General features: G+C 46.0%; 1 protein-coding gene across 1 annotated transcript in view; it reads left to right on the forward strand.

Moving 5' to 3' along the window:
* The first annotated feature begins 3,166 nt into the window (after positions 1-3,166).
* The window catches only part of vipr1b (vasoactive intestinal peptide receptor 1b), a 66,839-nt gene continuing 49,459 nt past the window's right edge, over positions 3,167-20,546 (forward strand). The window contains exons 1-4 of the mRNA XM_078534372.1: positions 3,167-3,170; positions 13,557-13,586; positions 16,010-16,117; positions 18,583-18,683. Of these exons, the coding sequence (XP_078390498.1) occupies positions 3,167-3,170; positions 13,557-13,586; positions 16,010-16,117; positions 18,583-18,683 (243 nt within the window). The remainder of the gene's footprint in view (positions 3,171-13,556; positions 13,587-16,009; positions 16,118-18,582; positions 18,684-20,546) is intronic.

The raw sequence follows: 20,546 nt of genomic DNA on the forward strand, positions 1-20,546 counted from the left end.
AGCTGGCTTTAACCCAATGTTTCGTCTGCTGATTGCTATCTCCAGTAATACATATTATGCCTGTGTCTGTGAAAGAGTGGCAAGTGAGGGCAGGAAAGGGTGAAGCTGTGGAGTGGCCTCAAAGCCATCACAAGCAGTGGCCACTTGAGCAAGTTCCTGGGAGTTGACCTGGAACTGTGCCCCAGTGGAACAGCTTCAGCACAGCAACCAGGAAACAGCATGGCACAAAAATATAAGGTTGGCCAGGCACAGGGTCTCCTCTGCTCTGTATGCTATTTACATTGGGAGTTGTCCTGTGTTGCCTGTTTGCTATCTTGATGCCGTTAAGCAAATTAATGGTTATGCTATGAGCTTGTTGGGATAAACAAGCATGTAACAAAGAACAATTACTTCACCTTTTTACCTGCCAAACATACTCATGGATGTGTTTTGCCTTATGCCGTTGGGTCGATTCATGGTTGTGTTGTGAGACTTTGAATCCTCCCTCCCATGTTATCTGGCAGGGTTCCCTCTCTTCAGGGAAATTTCCACTTCTGTTTGAAAATCACCACCCCCGCCCCCCCTTCAAAAAAACTGACTGTTGACCCCTCTCTCTCCTGCTTCATCTCCAAACTCCCTTTCCTGTGTTGTCATCTGCCAGATTCATGCCTATCTTCCCTATAACTTTCTCTCCAAGTCAGGTTTCTGCACCTCACCTCCCCCCTCCTCGGACATTGCAAAGGCCCTTCTCAAAGTCACACCTGACGGCCGTTGTGTCAGTGACCTCGATACGTTGGTCCTCCTGGGTCAACTCTGCAGCCTTTCACTTGATTGACCATCCTCTTCCAAACCCTGTCCCATCATTCTGCAGCGGGGGAGGTGGGCTGGGTGCAGGGGTGGGTGAAAACCCTTAGTCTGACCACAACAGAGTGGAACCATCGCCAGTCATGGTGGAGGAGGGTTGTGGGGGAGGGTGGGGGGTTTTGGGATCCAGGTTCAAATCCCACCATGGTAGCTGGTGGAATTTAAATTCGATTCATAAATTCTGGACTATAAAGCTAGTCACAATGATGGTGGCTATGACAACAATCATTGATTGGTGTAGAGAAAAAAAAGCCCATCTGGTTCACTAATGTCCTTTTAGGGAAGGAAATCTGCTGTCCTTACCTGGTCTGGCCTACATGTGACTCCAGACCCACAGCAATGTGGGCTGACTCTTAACTGCCCTCTGAAATGGCCTAGCAAACCTCCCAGTTCGAGGGCAATTAGGGATGGGCAACAAACACTGACCTTGTCAGCGACACCCACATCCCATGAAAGAATAAACTTTTTTTTTTTCAAAAGAACACCTCATTTCTGCCTTTGACCCAGTCCCAGCATCACTGCCATTGGGCAGGAAGAGAAAGTTAAAATTAAATCAAAGTGACTGAGCCTCGCACAGGATCTGAGGCCATCTGGCCCATTGTGTCTGTGCCAGCTTTTTCAAAGGGCAATCCAATTAATCCAGCTCCCACATCGCCACTGTCCTGCAGTGATCCTCTTTAAAGTCTTTGTCCGATTCCCATCTGTAAGTTAATGGGCAGAATCATCACAGCTTTGCAGTAAGTGCGGTAGCGGGCATGACAAAAAAGTCGTTTTACCCGTCGGCCGTCATGACGGGGTTTACGCGCCATATTGTCCCCTTCCCAGTACATCCCGCCTCATTACTAATACTTTCACGGGTAAACTCCGGATTGCTGGCGGGCAGGCCCTGATTTTCCCCGCCACACCGTGACCTCAGCGCTTCCTCGCTCCGGGCGCCATATTTAAAGTGCGCCAGAACGCAGCCTACTTCACGTCTCCAGACCAGGACTGCTCCAGGCCCCGAAAGCAAAGAAGACGGCAGCCCCCAAATTTAGCGACGCCTCTCTGGGGTGCCTGCTGGACACTCTGCAAGGCTGGTGCGATGTCCTCTACCCCCCACCCGACTCTGGCTGCAGGAGGTCCACCAGAGTCACCAATCCGGCCTGAGAGGTGGGGGCAGGGGTGGTCAGTGCCACCGGAGCACAGAGGAGGTCAGCTGTCCAGTGCAGGAAGAGGATGAACGATCTCATCCGTTCTGCCAGGGTAAGTCAACCACCTCATCCCTCTCAACTCACACACTCCCAAACCCATCACACATCCACAGGGATCTCACACCTCGAGTGACATCACCACTAACTCTCACACACACCCTCACATCTCCATCAGGCTCATATCCTCTGGAGCTCGGGCCCTCATCCCGTCCATGGCTCCGCTCACCACACAAACATTCCACTCAGGGCCATGTGTCCTGCTCACACTCTCTCCATCTGTTTTCATGCAGGAGAAGCTGGCTCACATCAGCAGGGAGAAGTCCCAGACCGGTGGGGTGGAGTGGCCCACATTACACCCCTCACTCACTGTGAGGAGTGTGCCATCGCGCTGACTGGTGAGGACGTGGACCCTGCCTGCAACAACCATGAGGTTGTCAACGAACACCCACGTGAGGATCCTGCACCACATCATCCCTCTCTCAATGCAAATGTGAATGCTCTCTCTCCTGCTTTTGACTCTGCTGCCGTGTACTAATTGTCTCTACTTTGGTTCACAGGGAGCTCTGCCAAGCGACCGACACCCTCAGCCAGCCAGTCCCTCAGCTGCATCCACATCCTCACCTCCAGCCAAGAGGACACCTCCTCCATTGAAGAGCTGGAAATAAGCAGCCTGGAAGACCCGTCACAGCGCTTACCCACACCCTGCACCAGCGCAGAGACACACACCTCGGTGGGACCTAGGTCTAGAGCAGGCTCGGGTTCACAGTCTGGTGGTCACCGCACGGACACATGTCCGCAGCAGGAGGAGGCAGGTTCAGCCGAGCTCCCCAGCACTCGGAGGACTGCAGGGGAAATAGGTATCTGTGAGGTCCGAGTCAGATGATGAGCCTCTGGATTCGGCTTCCAACTCATCCTGGAGAGTCGGCAGAAGGTGGGGAACATCACGTAGAGCTGTTGGAACCCTCAACAGAGTGGTACATGAGTCAGAGGAGTGTGTCTGTCTGCTCTCTGATGAAGTGGTGCCCACGTGTGCGTGTATGGAGGTCTCCATGGGGAGGATGGCGGACGCCATGGAGACCCTGGCCCAGCAGAACGTGGAGATGCACCCAGACCTGTATTCCATCGTGATAACCATGGGTGAGTTCCTGCATTGGCAACAGGAGAGGGAAACAGAGTACCATGACACCCCTCGAGGCGCGCCTTCCTCTAAAGGAGTCAGGTTGGGGCCCTCGGGCAGCCGAAGAGAGGAGAAGCAGCAGCTGGACACCCCTGGGTCATCCACTCGGGAATCTCAGAGGCTGTCTGCTCCCTCCGAGTCCCCTTTGCCTATGCTCCCCTCAACCTCGTCTCCTGTCACCACAGAGGGAGCAGGAGGACAGCCAAGGCAAGCCGGGGCCCTCAAGGCCTCAGCTTTCCAGAAGACACATGCCAAGGTCATCAGAGGCAACAGGGCCAACAGTTGCACAGGCTGTCTCCACCCCTGCTGCAGATGTCAGGGCAGCACCTAGAAGAAGCGGTAGACCTAGAAAAAGTAAGAAATTCTGATCACAACTGGTTGCACGGGTGAACACATTTTGTCACTTAATAATTTGAAAATATATTCACTTTCATTGAATATTGTGTAAAGGTGTCTTTCAGCTTCATTGACAGGCTTCACGAGTCCTCCCTCTGTGTCCCCCCCACCACTAGCAGTTCAGCTGGACCACGAATGATTCTGGAGGGAGAAGTGTATGTGGGGCAGGGTCTTTCGGAGCCTCGTGCAAGCATTCTCCCACGCACGTGGAGCCATCACACTCATCTTACCGTCCTGAACATTTTGAATGCTGTCTGCTGGGGTTCACTTTCAGTTGTCCATTGGAGCTGACCAGCATCTCCACCCACCCACGGCAGCACCTGTGCCCATCCAACACGTGACCCTGCTCACTTTCCATTTTGACAACCATAGCAGTCGTTAGGTTTTTTTTCTCAGCTCCGCCCCCCATCCTTTCACCTCCCCCCCACCAAGTCACCCATGTCCTTTTCCCCATCCCTGTTCACCTCCCCACCACCCCGGCATCACCTTCCACCTCCCCACCAACCCGAACCCTTGTCTTTCAAGAATGTTGAGGTGAATGTGCACATTCCCTATCTTCCTGAGAATCCCACCCCTATCCACATTGACCTCCAACCTCCTCCTTCCCATTCCCATGATCCGTGTTTGCCTCCGGGTCCCCACCAACCTGCCCTTGCTGTTCCTTCTACCGCTACCGATGCACCCTCACCCTCCCACCTAACCGGGTCCTTCTGCTCCCTATCGCATTCTCCATTCCCTCCTAACGTGCCTACCCTCAGTTCATTCCCCAGGGGGCAGTCATAACTCCACAGGCATCTCCCTTACATCTTCACCTGGACGTTTTCTCCCCCGCCCCCGGACACCTTCTCCCCCGCCCCCCCCTCCAAACTCCCTCCTGTTGAGAGGATGCTTCCCCTGAATCTAGAAGTAGCGGCAAAATTTCAAAATAAGGCGTCTCCCAACAGGGATGAGGAGGAATTTCTTCTGAGGGTAGTTAGTGTTGGGAATTCTCTTCCCCAGAGAGCAGTGGAGGCTGGGTCATTGAATATGTTCAAGGCCGAGTTAGACAGATCTTTGATTGAGGGGAATCGGTTATGGGGAACAGGCAGGAAAGTGGAGCTGAGGCCACAATCAGCTCATCCGTGATCTTATTGAACGGAGGGGCTGAATGGCCTGCTCCTGCTCCTATTTCTTTTGATCTCATCTTATTAAGGCTTGTGGAACCGAGGCAGGTAAATGGGAGGCAAATGGTGTTAAGGCATGATCCAATTGAATGGAACAGGCTTCAAGGGCTGAGTGGCCTACTCCTCTGTTCTTAGTTCGGAGAGAGGGTGGTGCGTGTCTGACAGTAATAAACAGCCTTCAGCACGGTCAACGCTGGGGTCTGTTAATCACTAAACGGGACTTGTTCTTCACCAAGCTAATTTAATAACATTAAACATGACCATTTCCTGACACGTCTACTGCTAAATCATTACTGACTAAGTCGATCCTTCATCCCAAACCTAGAGAACCTTCTCTGAACTGCTTCCAAAGCAAGTATATCCCTCCTGAAACAAAGAGACCAAAACTGTACACAGTACTCTGTGTGGTCTCACCAATGCCCTCTACACGTATAGCAAGACTTCCCTACTTTTAGTCTCCACCCCCTCTTGCAATAAAGGCTAACATTCCATTTGCTGCACCTACACTCTGACTTTGGGGGGAGATGGTGGCATAATGATAATCTAACAGGACTAGTAGTCTAGAGTCCCAGACAAATACTCTGGGGTACAGGTTCAGATCCCACCAGGGCAGCTGGTGGAATTGAATCTCAGTACAGGTGACCATGAAGCTATCATCGATTGCTGCAATAACCTCTCTGTAACAAAAGATTTACGCTCTGACTTTTTATGACTTTATGTACAAGCTCCGTGCCTCAGTGAGATTGAAGTGCTCTTTTGCACACACGCGCAACAGAGCGCTGGACCCGGCACTCCCTCCTCCCCCCCCCACCTCCCCGTCTGCACAGGTAGCGCTTGCTACCACTCACAATCCACCCAGGGCAGGCCTTCATCGGCCCATCGCAGTGCGGAGCAGATCGCGGGTGGCGGTCAGCTCCGGAACCGCCCCAACCGCTCCTGCAGAGCCCACCCGACGCATGGAAAATCCTGGCCTATGTTTCACGATGCAAGCTTTGAATTCAGTAGTAATAAGACCACTGAGCCTTGAGAGGTTTTTATAAAACTAAATTAAACATTTATTAACTCAAGAAAGATTGTAAAAACATACATATGTCTACAAAATTAATACTATAATAACTACAAAAAACCCCTAATTAATCTAATTCTCAGTTACACCTTCGTAAAGGCAAAATTTCAGATTTATATAGACACCTTGCAGAGGACACCCTGGAGAGTCGCATTCAAAATGAGTTTCTTTCGGCTCTGCGTCCTTGCAGACAGAATTGAGGCTTACAGGCTAGAAGCTTCTCACACTTGTTGGATCTTAAAATGCCTCTACCTTATACACATTCTCCTTTATACATATCTTTCTCTTTGAAAGATATGTATAAAACAGCAAAAACAGGAAGGCAGATTATTATCTGAATGGCTATAAATTGAGAGAGGGGAATGTGCAATGAGACCTGGGTGTCCTCGTACACCAGTCGCTACAGATGAGCATGCAGGTGCAGCAGGCGGTAAAGAAGGCAAATGGTATGTTGGCCTTCATAGCCAGAAGATTTGAGTACAGGAATAGGGAGATCTTGCTGCAATTGTACAGGGCCTTGGTGAGACCACACCTGGAATATTGTGTGCAGTTTTGATCTCCTTATCTGAAGAAGTATATACTTGCTCTAAAGGGAGTGCAGCGAAGGTTTACCCGACTGATTCCTGGGATGGCGGGGCTGACATATAAGGAGAGATTGAGTCGATTAGGATTATATTCGCTGGATTTCAGAAGAATGAGGGGGGATCTCATAGAAACCTATAAAATTCTAACAGGACTAGACAGGGTAGATGCAGGAAGAAACAAAAACAAAAATTGCTGGAAAAACTCAGCAGGTCTGACAGCATTTGTGGAGAGGAAGACAGAGTTAACGTTTCAAGTCCATATGACTCTTCATCAGAACTAAAGAGAAATGGAAATGTGGTGAAATATAAGCTGTTTGAGTGTTGGACAGGTGAAGCTGGATAGAGGGCCAGTGATAGGTGGAGACAAAGGAGAGATTGGCAAATATGTCATAAACAAAAGGTGAAATGGGTGTTGACGGTGGTGATATTAGCTAAAGGATGTGCTAATGGTGACATTAAGAGTAGAAAGCAGAATGAGCAAGTGACAGATGGCCCCAGTGGGGGTGGGGTGGGGGGGAGGGGATTGAAATAGGCTAAAAGGTGGGGATAAAACAATATGGAAATAAATTGTAAAAATAATAATAGAAATAGGTGGGAAAAGAAAAAAATATATATTTAAAAATATATATATAATAATTATTAGAAAAAAGGGATTTAAAAAAAGGGGGTGAGGATGGAGGAGAGAGTTCATGATCTGAAGTTGTTGAACTCAATGTTAAGTCTGGAAGGCTGTAGAGTGCCTAGTCGGAAGATGAGGTGCTGTTCCTCCAGTTTGCGTTGAGCTTCACTGGAACAATGCAGCAAGCCAAGGACGGACATGTGGGCATGAGAGCAGGGTGGAGTGTTGAAATGGCAAGCGACAGGGAGGTCTGGGTCATGCTTGCGGACAGACCGCAGGTGTTCCACAAAGCGGTCACCCAGTCTGCGTTTGGTCTCTCCAATGTAGAGGAGACCGCATTGGGAGCAGGGAATGCAGTTGACTAAATTGAGGGCAGTGCAAGTGAAATGCTGCTTCACTTGAAAGGAGTGTTTTAGCCCTTGGACGGTGAGGAGAGGGGAAGTGAAGGGGCAGGTGTTGCACCTTCTGTGGTTGCATGGGAAGGTGCCGTGGGAGGGGGTTGAGGTGTCGGGGGTGATGGAGGAGTGGACCAGGATGTCCCGGAGGGAACGGTCCCGACGGAATGTTGACGGGGGGGGGGCGGTGAAGGGAAGATGTGTTTGATGGCATCATGCTGGAGTTGGCGGTTCTGCCACCACCAAACACATCTTCCCTTCATCCCCCCCTTTCCAGCGACAATCCATAGGGACCGTTCCCTCCAGGGCACCCTGGTCCACTCCTCCATCACCCCATTCACCTCAACCCCCTCCCATGGCACCTTCCCATGCAACCGCAGAAGGTGCAACACCTGCCCCTTTACTCCCCACCTCCTCACCTTCCAAAGACCCAAACACTCCTTTCAAGTGAAGCAGCATTTCACTTGCACTTCCTTCAATTTAGTCTACTGCATTCGCTGCTCCCAATGCAGTTTCCTCTACATTCGAGAGACCAAACGCAGACTGGGTGACCGCTTTGCAGAACACCTTCGGTCTGTCCGCAAGCATGACCCAGACCTCCCTGTCGCTTGCCATTTCAACACTCCACCCTGCTCTCATGCCCACATGTCCGTCCTTGGCTTGCTGCAATGTTCCAGTGAAGCTCAACGCAAACTGGAGGAACAGCACCTCATCTTCCGACTAGGCACTTTACAGCCTTCCGGACTTAACATTGAGTTCAACAACTTCAGATCATGAACTCTCTCCTCCATCCTCTCCCCTTTTTTCTAATAATTATTATATTTTTTTTAATATATTTTTTTTTCTTTTCCCACCTAGTTCTATTATTATTTTTACAATTTATTTCCATAATTGTTTTATCCCCACCTTTTAGCCTATTTCAATCCCATCCCCCCACCCCACCCCCACTGGGGCCATCTGTCACTTGCTCATCCTGCTTTCTGCCCTTAATGTCACCATTAGCACCTTTAGCTAATATCACCACCGTCAACACCCTTTTCACCCTTTTGTTTATGACATATTTGGCAATCTCTCCTTTGCCTCCACCCATCACTGGCCCTCTATCCAGCTTCACCTGTCCAACCCCCCCTTAAACAGCTTATATTTCACCACATTTCTATTTCTCTTTAGTTCTGATGAAGAGTCATACGGACTCGAAACGTTAACTCTGTCTTCCTCTCCACAGATGCTGTCAGACCTCCTGAGTTTTTCCAGCAGTTTCTGTTTTTGTTTCAGATTTCCAGCATCCGCAGTATTTTGCTTTTATTGCGGATGCAGGAAGGATGTTCCCGATGGTGGGGGAGTCCAGAACCAGGGGTCACAGTCTGAGGATACGGGGTAAACCAATTTAGGACTGAGATGAGGAGAAATTTCTTCACCCAGAGAGTGGTGAACCTGTGGAATTTGTTACCACAGAAAGTAGTTGAGGCCAAAACATTGTATGCTTTCAAGAAGGAGTTAGATATAGCTGTTGGGGCGAAAGGGATCAAAGGGTATGGGGAGAAAGCGGGAGCAGGCTATTGAGTTGGATGAGCAGCCATGATCATAATGAATGGCGGAGCAGGCTCGAAGGGCCGAATGGCCTACTCCTCCTATTTTCCATGTTTCTTTGAATGTAACTTTTCCATTGTGTCACTAGGCTTTTAACTTTACCTCTTCTAACAACTAATTTTATTAGTAAGCTGAAAAAAACAAACACATTGCTTGGCGTCTTCTAGCTGGGTGTAAGATTTTACCCGCAGTCTTGAATGGTTTCTTTTAACTAATGCAAATTTACATTTTACCTTATACCCTCTTTACATTTATCTAATTAACATCTCAAAATAACTCTACATCAAAGCACCCAGACTAGCAGGGGAGGTAGTGGCATAGTGGTATTGTCACTGGGCTAGCAGTCCAGAAACCCGGGGTAATGCTCTAGGGACCCGGGTTCAAATCTCACCATTCAATAAAATTCAGTCAAGAAAAATCTGGAATTAAAAGTCTAATGGTGACCAGGAAACCATTGCCGATTGTTGTAAAATCCCATCTGAAGCAAATCTGCTGTCCTTACCTGGCCTGGCCTACATGTGACTCCAGACCCACAACAATGTAGTTGACTCTTAAAAATACTCTCTGAACCAGGGCAATTAGGATTGGGCAATTCATTCTGGCCTAGCCAGCAATGCCTATACTCCATGAATGAATTAAAAAAAAATCCAATTAAGAAATCTATTTAAAAAAAAAAAAATTTCCAATAACATTATTACATCTTTTTGACTCCCTCCCCCACCGCCCCCCCCACCCCCTTATCGAAAAATGAACCGTCATGACTCTAAAAGACGGCTTCATTTTTTATTAACCCACCTTATACTATCCCCTATATTTAACTATGTACTTTATCACATTACCAGATGCGTGCATTAACATAACAAGGGTTTGTATATTTATTGTTATCAGCAGAAATCATTCCAGTTCAGTATCCTGGTTTTAAAATGTCCAATTTTCCCATTAAGCTTCAAACTCTTGATAACGCATCTGCAAACAGATCCTCTCGTCCAGCGACATGTGTTATCTGTAGATTAAATAGGTATTTCCTCTAGATTAAATGGTTGTTATTAATAAGCTCCATCTGAATAGCCTTGCACTTTTGTCTCTCAATCTGTCCAGAAACTTTAAAGGGATTGTGGTCTGTTTAAACAATTGTTTCTGACAAATCGTTTGCCACATAGCATTGCAGCATTTTGAAATCTAACACCAAATCCAACATCTTGTTTTTCAATCGTTGAATATCTTCTCTGTTGTACATTCAACTTCCGCAAAAAATACCCTATCGGTTTTTCAATTCCAGTGTCATCTTCTTGTAACAGTACGGCCCCAGTGCCTATATCACTTGCATCAACGGCCGACTTAAATTGCTTAGCGTAATTGGGTACTGCCAAAACTGGTGTTGTAGTTAATACAGTTATCAAGTACCTTCTGACTCTCCTGTGCCCAATGAAGCTTCTTGTTCTTTTGTAATAGTTCAGTCAGTGGAGCAACCACTCGGATAAAATTCGGTACAAATTTCCGGTAAAACCCACTCATGCTCAGAAATCTCAAAACTTCTCATTCTGTTGTAGGCACTGGGAAATCCACGATACCCTTGACTTTCACATCTCTTGCAGCCACCTTACCATGTCCAATTGATATGTAACTTGAGCTTTTGCAAATTGACTTTTAGCCAAGTTCGTCACCAAATTAACTTCTTGTACTCAAGTAAATAATTCTTCCAGATGCTGTAAATGCTCCTCCCGCCTCTGACTGAAAACTATTGTCACCAATGTAAACAGCACAATTACTCAGACCTGCAATTACTTGGTTGTCAGTTTCTGAAATGTCATAGGTGCATTCTTCGTACCAAATGGCACGACTTTGAACTGATGGGGCAGAATTTTACGACAGCGGGATTTTACGTTCCCGCTGAAGCCAATGGGGTTTAGAATGTCTCGCTGCATTTTACGGCCCCGCCCCTGCCGAAACGGGGCTGTAAAATCCTGCCCTTGGAGTCTATTTGGCGTCAAAATAGGCGATATCTCCTTTGCTCTTTCCGATAACAGTACTTGCCAATATCCTTTTGGTAAGTCAATTTTTGTGATAAATTTTGATTGTCCCACTTTCTCAATACAATCCTCCAACCCATGGTATGGGATATGAATCCACCTTTGTCACCGCATTCACCTTTCGATAGTCCACACACAGTCTGAGTGTTCCATCCAGTTTCGGTACCAGTACAATAGGCGAACTCCAGTTACTGCAACTGGACTCAATGATCTCATTTTAAAGCATGAAATCAATTTCTTTCTGTACTTGTGATAACTTTGCCGGATTTAATCAATAAAGCTGTTGCCTTGTCAAAGATGAAACTGCTACAGAGGCATCATTTATGGCTAAATCTGTCCTCCCCAACTTATTCCCACAAATAGGTTTGTGTGACTGCAATAGCTTTTCCAAATCACTTTGATGCTTGTCTGGAAGGTAACTCAATATTGCATTTAGGTTTTCAAGTAAGCCCAATTTTCCAATTTGATTAGAGGAAAATCAATTTCAGAATCTTACACTTCTACCTCTTACTCATCATCTACCACCATTAACCCCTCCTTTTGGTCTCTTCCCTGTCAAAGCACTTTTTAAGCATATTTACATGACATACCTTCTGCTTCTTTCTTCTATCTGGAGTGTTTATTAAATAATTAACTTCACTCAGTTTCTTTTCAATCTTGTAAGGCCCACTAAACTTTGCCCTTAATGAGTCACCCAATACTGGTAACAAAACGAGCACTTTCTCTCCAGCAACAAAATTGCGAGCTGTAGCTTTCCTGTCTGTTTTTATTTTCATCATTTACTGTGACATCTTTAAATGTTCCCTAGCCAACTCACATGCTCTGTCTAATCTCTCTCTGAAGTTTGATTTGAATCCAGGAGAGTAGTTTCTGGATTTTGACACACTAATTTCTCATAAATCAATTTCAGTGGTCCCCTTACCTCATAACCATAAACCAGTTCAAAAGGAGTAAAACCAGTCGATGCATTAGGAGCAGCTTTAATAGCAAAATAACGAATGGAATTCCCCTATCCCAATCCTCTGGATAATCTGACAGTACACTCTTATCATAGTTTTTAAAGTTTGATGCCATCTTTCCAATGCTCCTTGTGACTTCAGTGATAAGCTGTTGACTTAAACTATTTTTTATTTATAACTCATTCATGGGTTGTGGCCAGCATTTATTGTCCATCCCTAATTGCCCTCACTTAGAGGGCATTTAAGAGACAACCACATTGCTGTGGGTCTGGAGTCATATGTAGGCCGGACCGGGTAACAACAGCAGATTTCCTTCCTTGAAGGACATTAGTGAACCAGATGGGTTTTTACGACAATCAACAATCATTAATTGTTTCATGGGTTATCATTAAACTTTTAATTTCAGGTTTTATTGAATTCAGATTCCATCAGATGCCATGGTGGGATTCAAACCCAGGTCATCAGAGCATTAACCTGGGTCTCTGCATTACCAGTCCAGTAACAATACCACTACACCATCGCTTCCCCAAACTGTTCATTACTTCCTTAAACAGCTGTGCCATAAAATTTGAGCCCTGATCGGATTGTATTTCCTTAGGTAAACTATATTTTGTAAAGAAAATTAGTTAACTCTTCCACAATCTTCTTAGTTGTAATATTTCTTAAAGGTATCACTTCAGGAAATCTGGTAAACACACCCATTATTATCAGTAAGCACTGTTTTCCACTCTTAGTCTGAGAGAAGGGTCCTACACAATCAATCATGACACTAGTAAAAGGTTCTTCAAATGCTGGAATTGGGATTAAAGGTGCCGGCTTAATCACTGCTTCTGGTTTCCCTGTCCCCTGACATGTGTGACATGTTCTACAGAATTTGATTACATCCCTATGCAATCCTGGCCAATAAAAATGTTTCTGTACTTTGTGTCTTTCTAATTCCTAAATGTCCCCCATTGGAATTTCATGAGCAATCCTCAGAATCTCATTTCTTTACCCTAATGGGATAACAATCTAATGTACCTCCCTCCAGCTCTCATTTCCTGAGACATGCTCTGGCCTTCATTTTCTCATTAAAATATCTCTCTTACACCCACTCCTGAATTCAAAGTGCTTCTCGTACTCGTAGCCTTAAGACTCACTAATTCAATGAAAATCAAGAAATTACAAATATGTCCTAGACAAGCCCCCAATTACTGTGATACAGCCAATGGTAAAGGCTGAGTTGTTCAAATCCCAGAGGGAATCTTGAAACAACTGTCATAACCCATTTTTGCAATTTGCATGTTTCAAGATGCAAGCTTTGAATTCAGTAATAATAAGACCACCGAGTCTCAAGAGGTTTTTATAAAACTAAATTAAACATTTATTAGTTCAAGAAAGATTGTAAACACATACATACATCAAAAAAATTACTACTATAATAACTGCAAAAATCCTCTAATTAGCCTGATTCTCAGTTACACCCCGTTGAGGCAACAGTAAATCTCATAGATTTAAAGAGACACCTGGCAGAGCATACGCTGAACAGTCACATTCAAAATTAGTTTCTTTCAGCTCTGGGTCCTTGCAGACAGGCTTGAGGTTTACAGGCTGGAGGCTTCTCACACTTGTTGGATCTTAAAATGTCTCTACCATACACACAATCTCCTTTCTCCTTTATACATATCTTTCTCTTTGAATGTAAATTTTACATTGTATCACTAGGCTTTTAACTTTACCTCTTCTAACAATAACATCCTTTCATCCCACCAATTTTATTATTAAGCTGAAAAAAAACTAAACACATTGCTTGGTGTCTTCTAGCTAGGTGTAAGATTTCACCTGCAGTCTTGAATGGTTTCTTTTAACAAATGCAAATTTACACTTTATCTTCTACCCTCCTTATGTTTATCTAATTAACATCTCAAAACTATTATACATCAAAGCACCCAGACTAGCTGGCTATAATCCAATTAAGACACACACACACACATATAGACACAGACCCCACTAGAACTCTATTTTAAAAAATAATTTCCAATAACATTATTATATCATCCTGACACCAACTTTATTACAATGAAAACACCTCAATTTTTGAATGTCACTTCCACTGTCAGCACCTTCCTTTTTTATTCTGAGAAAAAACTTCCTGTAACTTTCCACCTACCCCTCTTCCCTGATTCCCCACCTTCCTTTCATCTTCCCACTTTCTATCCTTTTCTGGTTTAAAAGGGTGACGGAAAAAAGGTTTAGCTCTATGAACTAACTCAAAATCATCCGCTAATTCTGCTGCTTGCCTTACCGTTCAATTCTCTGCTCCTCCACATGAGTTCTCACTACCGAAGGATTACTTCTCTAAGAGTTGCATATGTTGTCTCTATTTTTAATGCTCGTATCCACTGGTCAAAATTACTTTGTTTTACTCTTTCAAACGCAATATAAGTTTGCCCAGGCTATTTTCTCAGGTTCCTTAATTTATGCCTATATGCCTCAGGAACCAACTTATATGCATTCATAATAGCCTTTTTTTTTTTACCACATCATAGTTCATTGACATTTCTTCTGACAGTGAAGCATAAATCTCATGTGCTCTACCAACCAACCTAGATTGTAACAACAATGTCTAGTTTTATTGGGGCCATTTCATCTGCTTAGCTATCTTCTCAACTGAAATAAAGAATGCTTCAATATCTCTTCCCTCAAACTTTGGAAGAGTTTGTACAAATTTAAACATCTGTCCACAGGGTTCTGATCAGGAAATATGTCCTTCCTCATCTACTGGCCTCTTTTTTTAACTGCTTGCGTTTTAAGCCGGAACTCTCTCTCTCTCTCTCTCTCTCTCCCACTTTCTCTCTTTTCCTCTTTCCTCCTTTTCTAGCTTCGCCATTTCTAATTCCCTTTCTTGTTTTCTTTTGCTCTCCTGCCTTTCTGCCTGTTCCCTTTGAAATGCTCTTCCTCTTTCTTTTGCCTCTAGCTCAAGCTTTTTTCATTTCCTTTGCTTGTTCAAATTCAAGCATCTTCATTGCTAACTGAAGCCTCACTACCTCCAGCTGGGACTCACTAGTATCGGGTATCACTTCCAACGTTAAATACTGTGCTACCCTCAATTATATCTGCTTTCTTAGCCCCTGCAGGTAGCCCCACTTGTAATTTATCCGCCAATTCCAGTAACTTAACTTTGGCTGGTTTACAAAAGGTAACTAAAGTTATAACTTCAATTCCCAGTCAAGACTTAGCAATTGCAAAGGTCATGTTGTAGGCTCACTATTTGAAAAAAACCTTACGCCAACTCCTGAGTTCAAAGTGTTTCTCGTACTCATAACCTTAAGACTTACCAACTCCAACCCAGTCAAGGAATTTCAAATATATCCTGGACGAGCCCCCAACTTTTGTTACGACACAACCGATGATGAATGCTGAGTTGTTCAAATCCCAAAGGGAAACTTGAAAAAACTGCCGCAACTTGTTTTGCAGTTTGTATAAATTTTGAGATGCTTGCCTTGAATTCAGTAGTAATAAGGTCCCTCCCCCAGCCTTGAAAAAACGCTCCCCCTACCCCCATCGCTAGTGACCCCAATCCTTCCCCAACCATAATACCCAGGCTAACCTTTAAGTCCAGGAGACATCTTTTCTTCTTGGGACTGCCTGTAGTCCCAGGAATAGCCACTGCTTACTTCTGGTGCTGCTGGGACTATAGTCTTAATGGCTGGCCACCTCTCGGGGGCAGAATTTCCTATCCCTTAGGGGCACAAGTCCCACTCTCGGGTAGTTAAGGCCACTCCCAGCATAAGATTGCTGAGGGGCAACCGATATAAAGTCGACGAGTTGCTAATTGGCTTTTGGGCCAGGAGGGATGCGCCCCCCCCCCCTGTTAAATTCAACCCAGTGTCTTAATAGTTTAAGGCCCAATTCTTTAGGGTCTAATGTTTTGAGGGCCAGTGTTTTAGGGTGTAATATTTTGAAGCTTTACGTTTTTAGATCTGATTATTTTAAGGATGAATGTTTTCCTTTGCAGGATGCCAAGGAATGTGGGACAATATCACCTGTTGGCCCCCCGCCCAGGTTGGCGAGGCTGTGGAGAAGCCCTGTCCGCAGTTGCCTGCACTTTTCCGGAACGTTGGAGGTAACTCTCGACTCTCTCGCTGTCTTTTAAGTCCCTTATTCAATCTTACCCCAGGGGGTAGTTGGACCCAGATTTAGAAGAATGAGAGGCGATCTCATTGAAACCTATGAAGGGGCTTTGTCAGGTGGGCACTAAGAGATTGTTTCCCCTGGTCGGGGAATCTAAAACACGGGGGCACAGTCTCAGGGTAAGGAGCCAATCATCTAGCACTGAGATGTGGAGAAATTTCTTCATTCAAAGGGCTGTGAATGTTTGGAATTCAGTACCCCAGAGGGTTGTGAATGCTCCGTTGTTGAATCCATTCAAGGCTGGGATAAACAGATTTTCGGTGTCTCAGGGAATTAAGGGAGATGGGGACAGCACGGGAAAAGTTGAAGCCCAAGATCAGTTGGGATCATATTGAATGGCGAAGCAGGCTCGATGGGCTGTGTGGTCTCCTCCAGCTCCTATTTCTTATGTTCCTATCCCATAAAATGATGGCTGATTCCACTTAGCTCCCTCTCGGAGAGTCCCCTTCCCTTCCTCTGGTGCCCCTCACCCTGTAGGACAGCTCGAGCAAAAGCTACCACCCAGTATCTCGGTGATGTCTTGATGCTTTGTGACTTGGTTCAGCAGCGTTTTGAGCCACAGAGAATTCCACATCGGAACTGAGCTCGACATCATTTTTTGGGGGGGTGGGAATAGCTCAAACTTGGACCCGCCGTTACCGTTCCACTGGCGAGCGGGAACAGCCTGTTTACCTCACCGTTAAGTGTTTTGCTTGACTGTCACGTCTGTCCAAAGGGGAAAGGGGAACCTGTGGAATTGGTTTTTCAACATGGCTGCCCGGGCGCAAAACTGACCTTGCGAGTAGGCCTCCCGTCACAGAAACAACTCTCTAAAACAGTCAGCTCGTCCACAAGGCCGGTTCCACATCAGGACACCATGCTGAAAATTACTTTCCTTTTCGTTCTGAGGCTGTGACCATCGCTGGCTGGGCCAGCATTGATTGCCCATCCCTAGTTGCCCTTGAGAAGGTGGTGGTGAGCTGCCTTCTTGAACCGCTGCAGTCCCTGTGGTGTAGGTACACCCACGGTGCTGTTAGGGAGGGAGTTCCAGGATTTTGACCCAGCGACAGTGAATGAATGAGTGTATAGTTCCAAGTCAGCACGGTGTGCAGCTTTTTGAGGGGAACCTGCCCGTGTTCTCATGCAGCTGCTGCCCTTGTCCCTCTAGAAAGTAGGGTCGCAGGTTTGGAAGGTGCTGTCGAAGGAGTCTTGGTGAGTCACTGCAGTGCATCTTGTAAGATGGTACACTGGTACACACTGCTGCTACTGTGCGTTGGTGGGGGAGGGAGTGAATATTTAAGTTGGTGGATGGGGTGCCAATCAAGCAGTTGCTTTGTCCTGGATGGTGTCGAGCTTCTTGAGTGTTGTGGGAGCTGCACTCATCCAGGCAAGTGGAGAGTATTCCATCACACTCCTGACTTGTAGATGGTGACATTTACCCTCATGACTCTGAGGGGGTCAGATAACATTACTCCCAGTGTGAAGACCTGGACGGCATCATCGCCAGCAATTATTCTTCCACTCAAATAATCATATGGAGAGAGCACCAAATTTTGCAATGTGTGCCCTGTGTCAAGTGAGGCACACCAGGATCAAGATTTTTTCAAGTTTCCCTTGTAGTGCCTCAGAGATGATGTTTAAAGGCTACCAGTTCATACACCTAACAGAGGATTTTTAATTATGTAGGTTATAGCTTAACGTGATGGCTTTTCAATACCAATCAAGTGTTAACCAATGGCACTGGATAGTTATTCATCCATCGTCCGGGTAGTCTAGGTGTTCCTCGTGAGAGTTGCTGCCATGCCAACCATGAATCAGCTCCTGGGTCAGAGGGCCGTGGATTCAAGCCCCACTCTAGAGGCTTAAACATAAAATTGAGGCTGATGCTCCCAGTGCAGTACTGAGGGAGTGCTGCACTGTCAGAAATGCCGTCTTTCAGATAAGGTGTTAAACCAAGGCCTCTCTGACCTCTCAGGTGGTTATAAAGGATCCCATGGCCACCATTTTGAAGAAGTGCATTGGATGACGGTGCCAAAAAAAAGAGCAATGGGCAATTTTTTGTATTACCCTGGAGCCTGGGGAGCCTGTTGTTGTTGCTTTCTCCATGGTAACACCTCGCCCAATTAGAGTCGACTTGCCAACCTATCAGCACTCTTTTTTTCTGTAGTGCAAATTGTGATTGTTTGAAATTTGGCATTCTTGTGTTTGTCCTGATGAGTGCGAGACAAAAAGAATTGGCCATATGTCTCTCTTTTCAACAGTAGAAGTGCTGGTTTTTCTGTACATGCCCTTGTGAATGTGAATGTCTTATTACTGTCCTGTGAAGCAGCTTGGGACATTTGAGGCTATATAAATGCAAATTGTTGTGTCACAATTCAGTCCAAAATTATGAATAACCACGAAATGTTTGCCTTCCAGCCACAGTCAGCAGGATCTGTACAAGCCAAGGTTGGGCCGATCTCTCCCTCCCCTACTTCAAGGCCTGTGGATACATTAACAGCACACCATCCAACAAGGAGGTTTGTCAGCTTCCTGTTACTGTTCCTCGGTGCATGTTCTCACCAAACCCAGCGAGTGACTCACGCGTAATTCAAAATGGCTGACCACGAGTGCCGATTCCCCACCTCCCCCCCCCCCCCCCCTCCCCCGGCAACAGTCGTCAGGGAATCTGTCGGGGGCGGGGATTTCCCCTCCATTTAATGAACCGGGTTAATTTGACCATCAGAAATGCAAACCAAGGACTGGGGTTCATTTCTAGAATTGAAAATCAAAGGATCTGTGTTACTTTGCTTAGGCCACACTTGGGGCATTGGGCACAGTTTCCGGCTCCACGTTATGAAAAGGATGTGGGGGGCAACAGAAAAGGCGCAAAACAGATTTACAAGGATGAGGGGTTTTCTTTATTCTTTCACGGGGTATGGGCTTCACTGGCTGGGCCAGCATTTATTGCCCATCCCTAATTTCCCTTGAGAAGGTGGTGGTGAGCTGCCTTCTTGAACCGCTGCAGTCCATGTGGTGTAGGTAGACCCACAGTGCTGTTAGGGAGGGAGTTCCAGGATTTTGACCCAGCGACAGTGAAGGAACGGTGATATATTTCCAAGTCAGGATGGTGAGTGACTTGGAGGGGAACTTCCAGGTGGTGGTGTTCCCATCTATCTGACACTGAGAGGGCAATGAGTGAGTAGACTGAGGTGTAGGAAAGAGACTGAGCGGTGACCCCTTAGAGAAGATATTTTCCCTAGTGGGAGAGTCCAAAACTGGAATTCTTCAATGTAAGGATGTCACTAATAAATCCCATGAAGGAAATCAGGAACAACTTCTTTACCGAAAGATTGGTTAGAACCTGCAACCTCCTGCCATGAGGAGTAGTCGAGGTGAATGGTATAAATACATTTAAGGGGATACTGGAGGGGGAAAGGAATAGGAACATATGTTGATGGGATGAGATGAGGTAAGGAGGGAGGAGGCACATATGGAGGATACACACCAACATGGACCAGTTGGGCTAAATGGCCTGTTTCTGTGTGTATGAACTCCATGTAATAGAAGGAAAATTAGGGATTTGGGGCCTGATCAGGTGCTCCAGGTTGTGGGGGGGGTGGAGGTGTGGGGGTGGGGGATGGTTGGTGGGCACTGCTCTGTGCCAAATTCAGCAAATCAGCTTTGAGGATGAGGGGTTTTTTTTGTTCATGGGCGTGAGTAAAGCTGGCAAGGCCAGCATTTATTGTCCATCCCTAATTGCCCTTGAGAAGGTGGCGGTGAGCCTTCATGAGGGTATATAGACTTCGTAAGGATATAGACAGGCGGGTAGAATTGGAAGACACCTGGCAGGTGATTTTTTTTTAGATGATCTTTCATGGGATGTGAGCGTCACTGACAAGACCAGCGTTTGTTGCCCGTCCCTTATTGCCCTGGGTGAAGTGGTGCATTCTGGTCAGAAGAACGAGGAAAGGCAATAAAAAATAAAGTGTACAATTCTAAAGAGGGTGCAAAGGCAAAGGGTCCTGTGGGTCTGTGTACAAATAGTTGAAGATGGCAGTGGACAGGCTGAGAAAGTGATTAGAAAGGCATTTGGGATCCTGGGGCTTGATAAATTGAGGCATAAGAGTACAAAAGCAAAGAGGTTATGATGAACCAACACAGGTTCAGCCTCAACTGGAGTATTGTGTCCAGCTCTGGACACCACGCTTTTTAGGGAGGATTTGAAGGCATTAGAGAGGGCGTGGAAAAGATTCCCGAGAATGGTTCCAGGGATTTCAGGTCCATGGATAGACTGGAGAATCTGGGGACGAAGGTTGAGGGGAGGTTTTATGGAAGTGTTCAAAATCATGAGGAGTGCAGATGGAGAAAGATGGAGAGAAAGTGTTCCTGTTGGTGCATGA

Source organism: Cetorhinus maximus, chromosome 3 (genome assembly GCF_964194155.1).
Source record: "Cetorhinus maximus chromosome 3, sCetMax3.hap1.1, whole genome shotgun sequence".
NCBI lineage: Eukaryota > Metazoa > Chordata > Chondrichthyes > Lamniformes > Cetorhinidae > Cetorhinus > Cetorhinus maximus.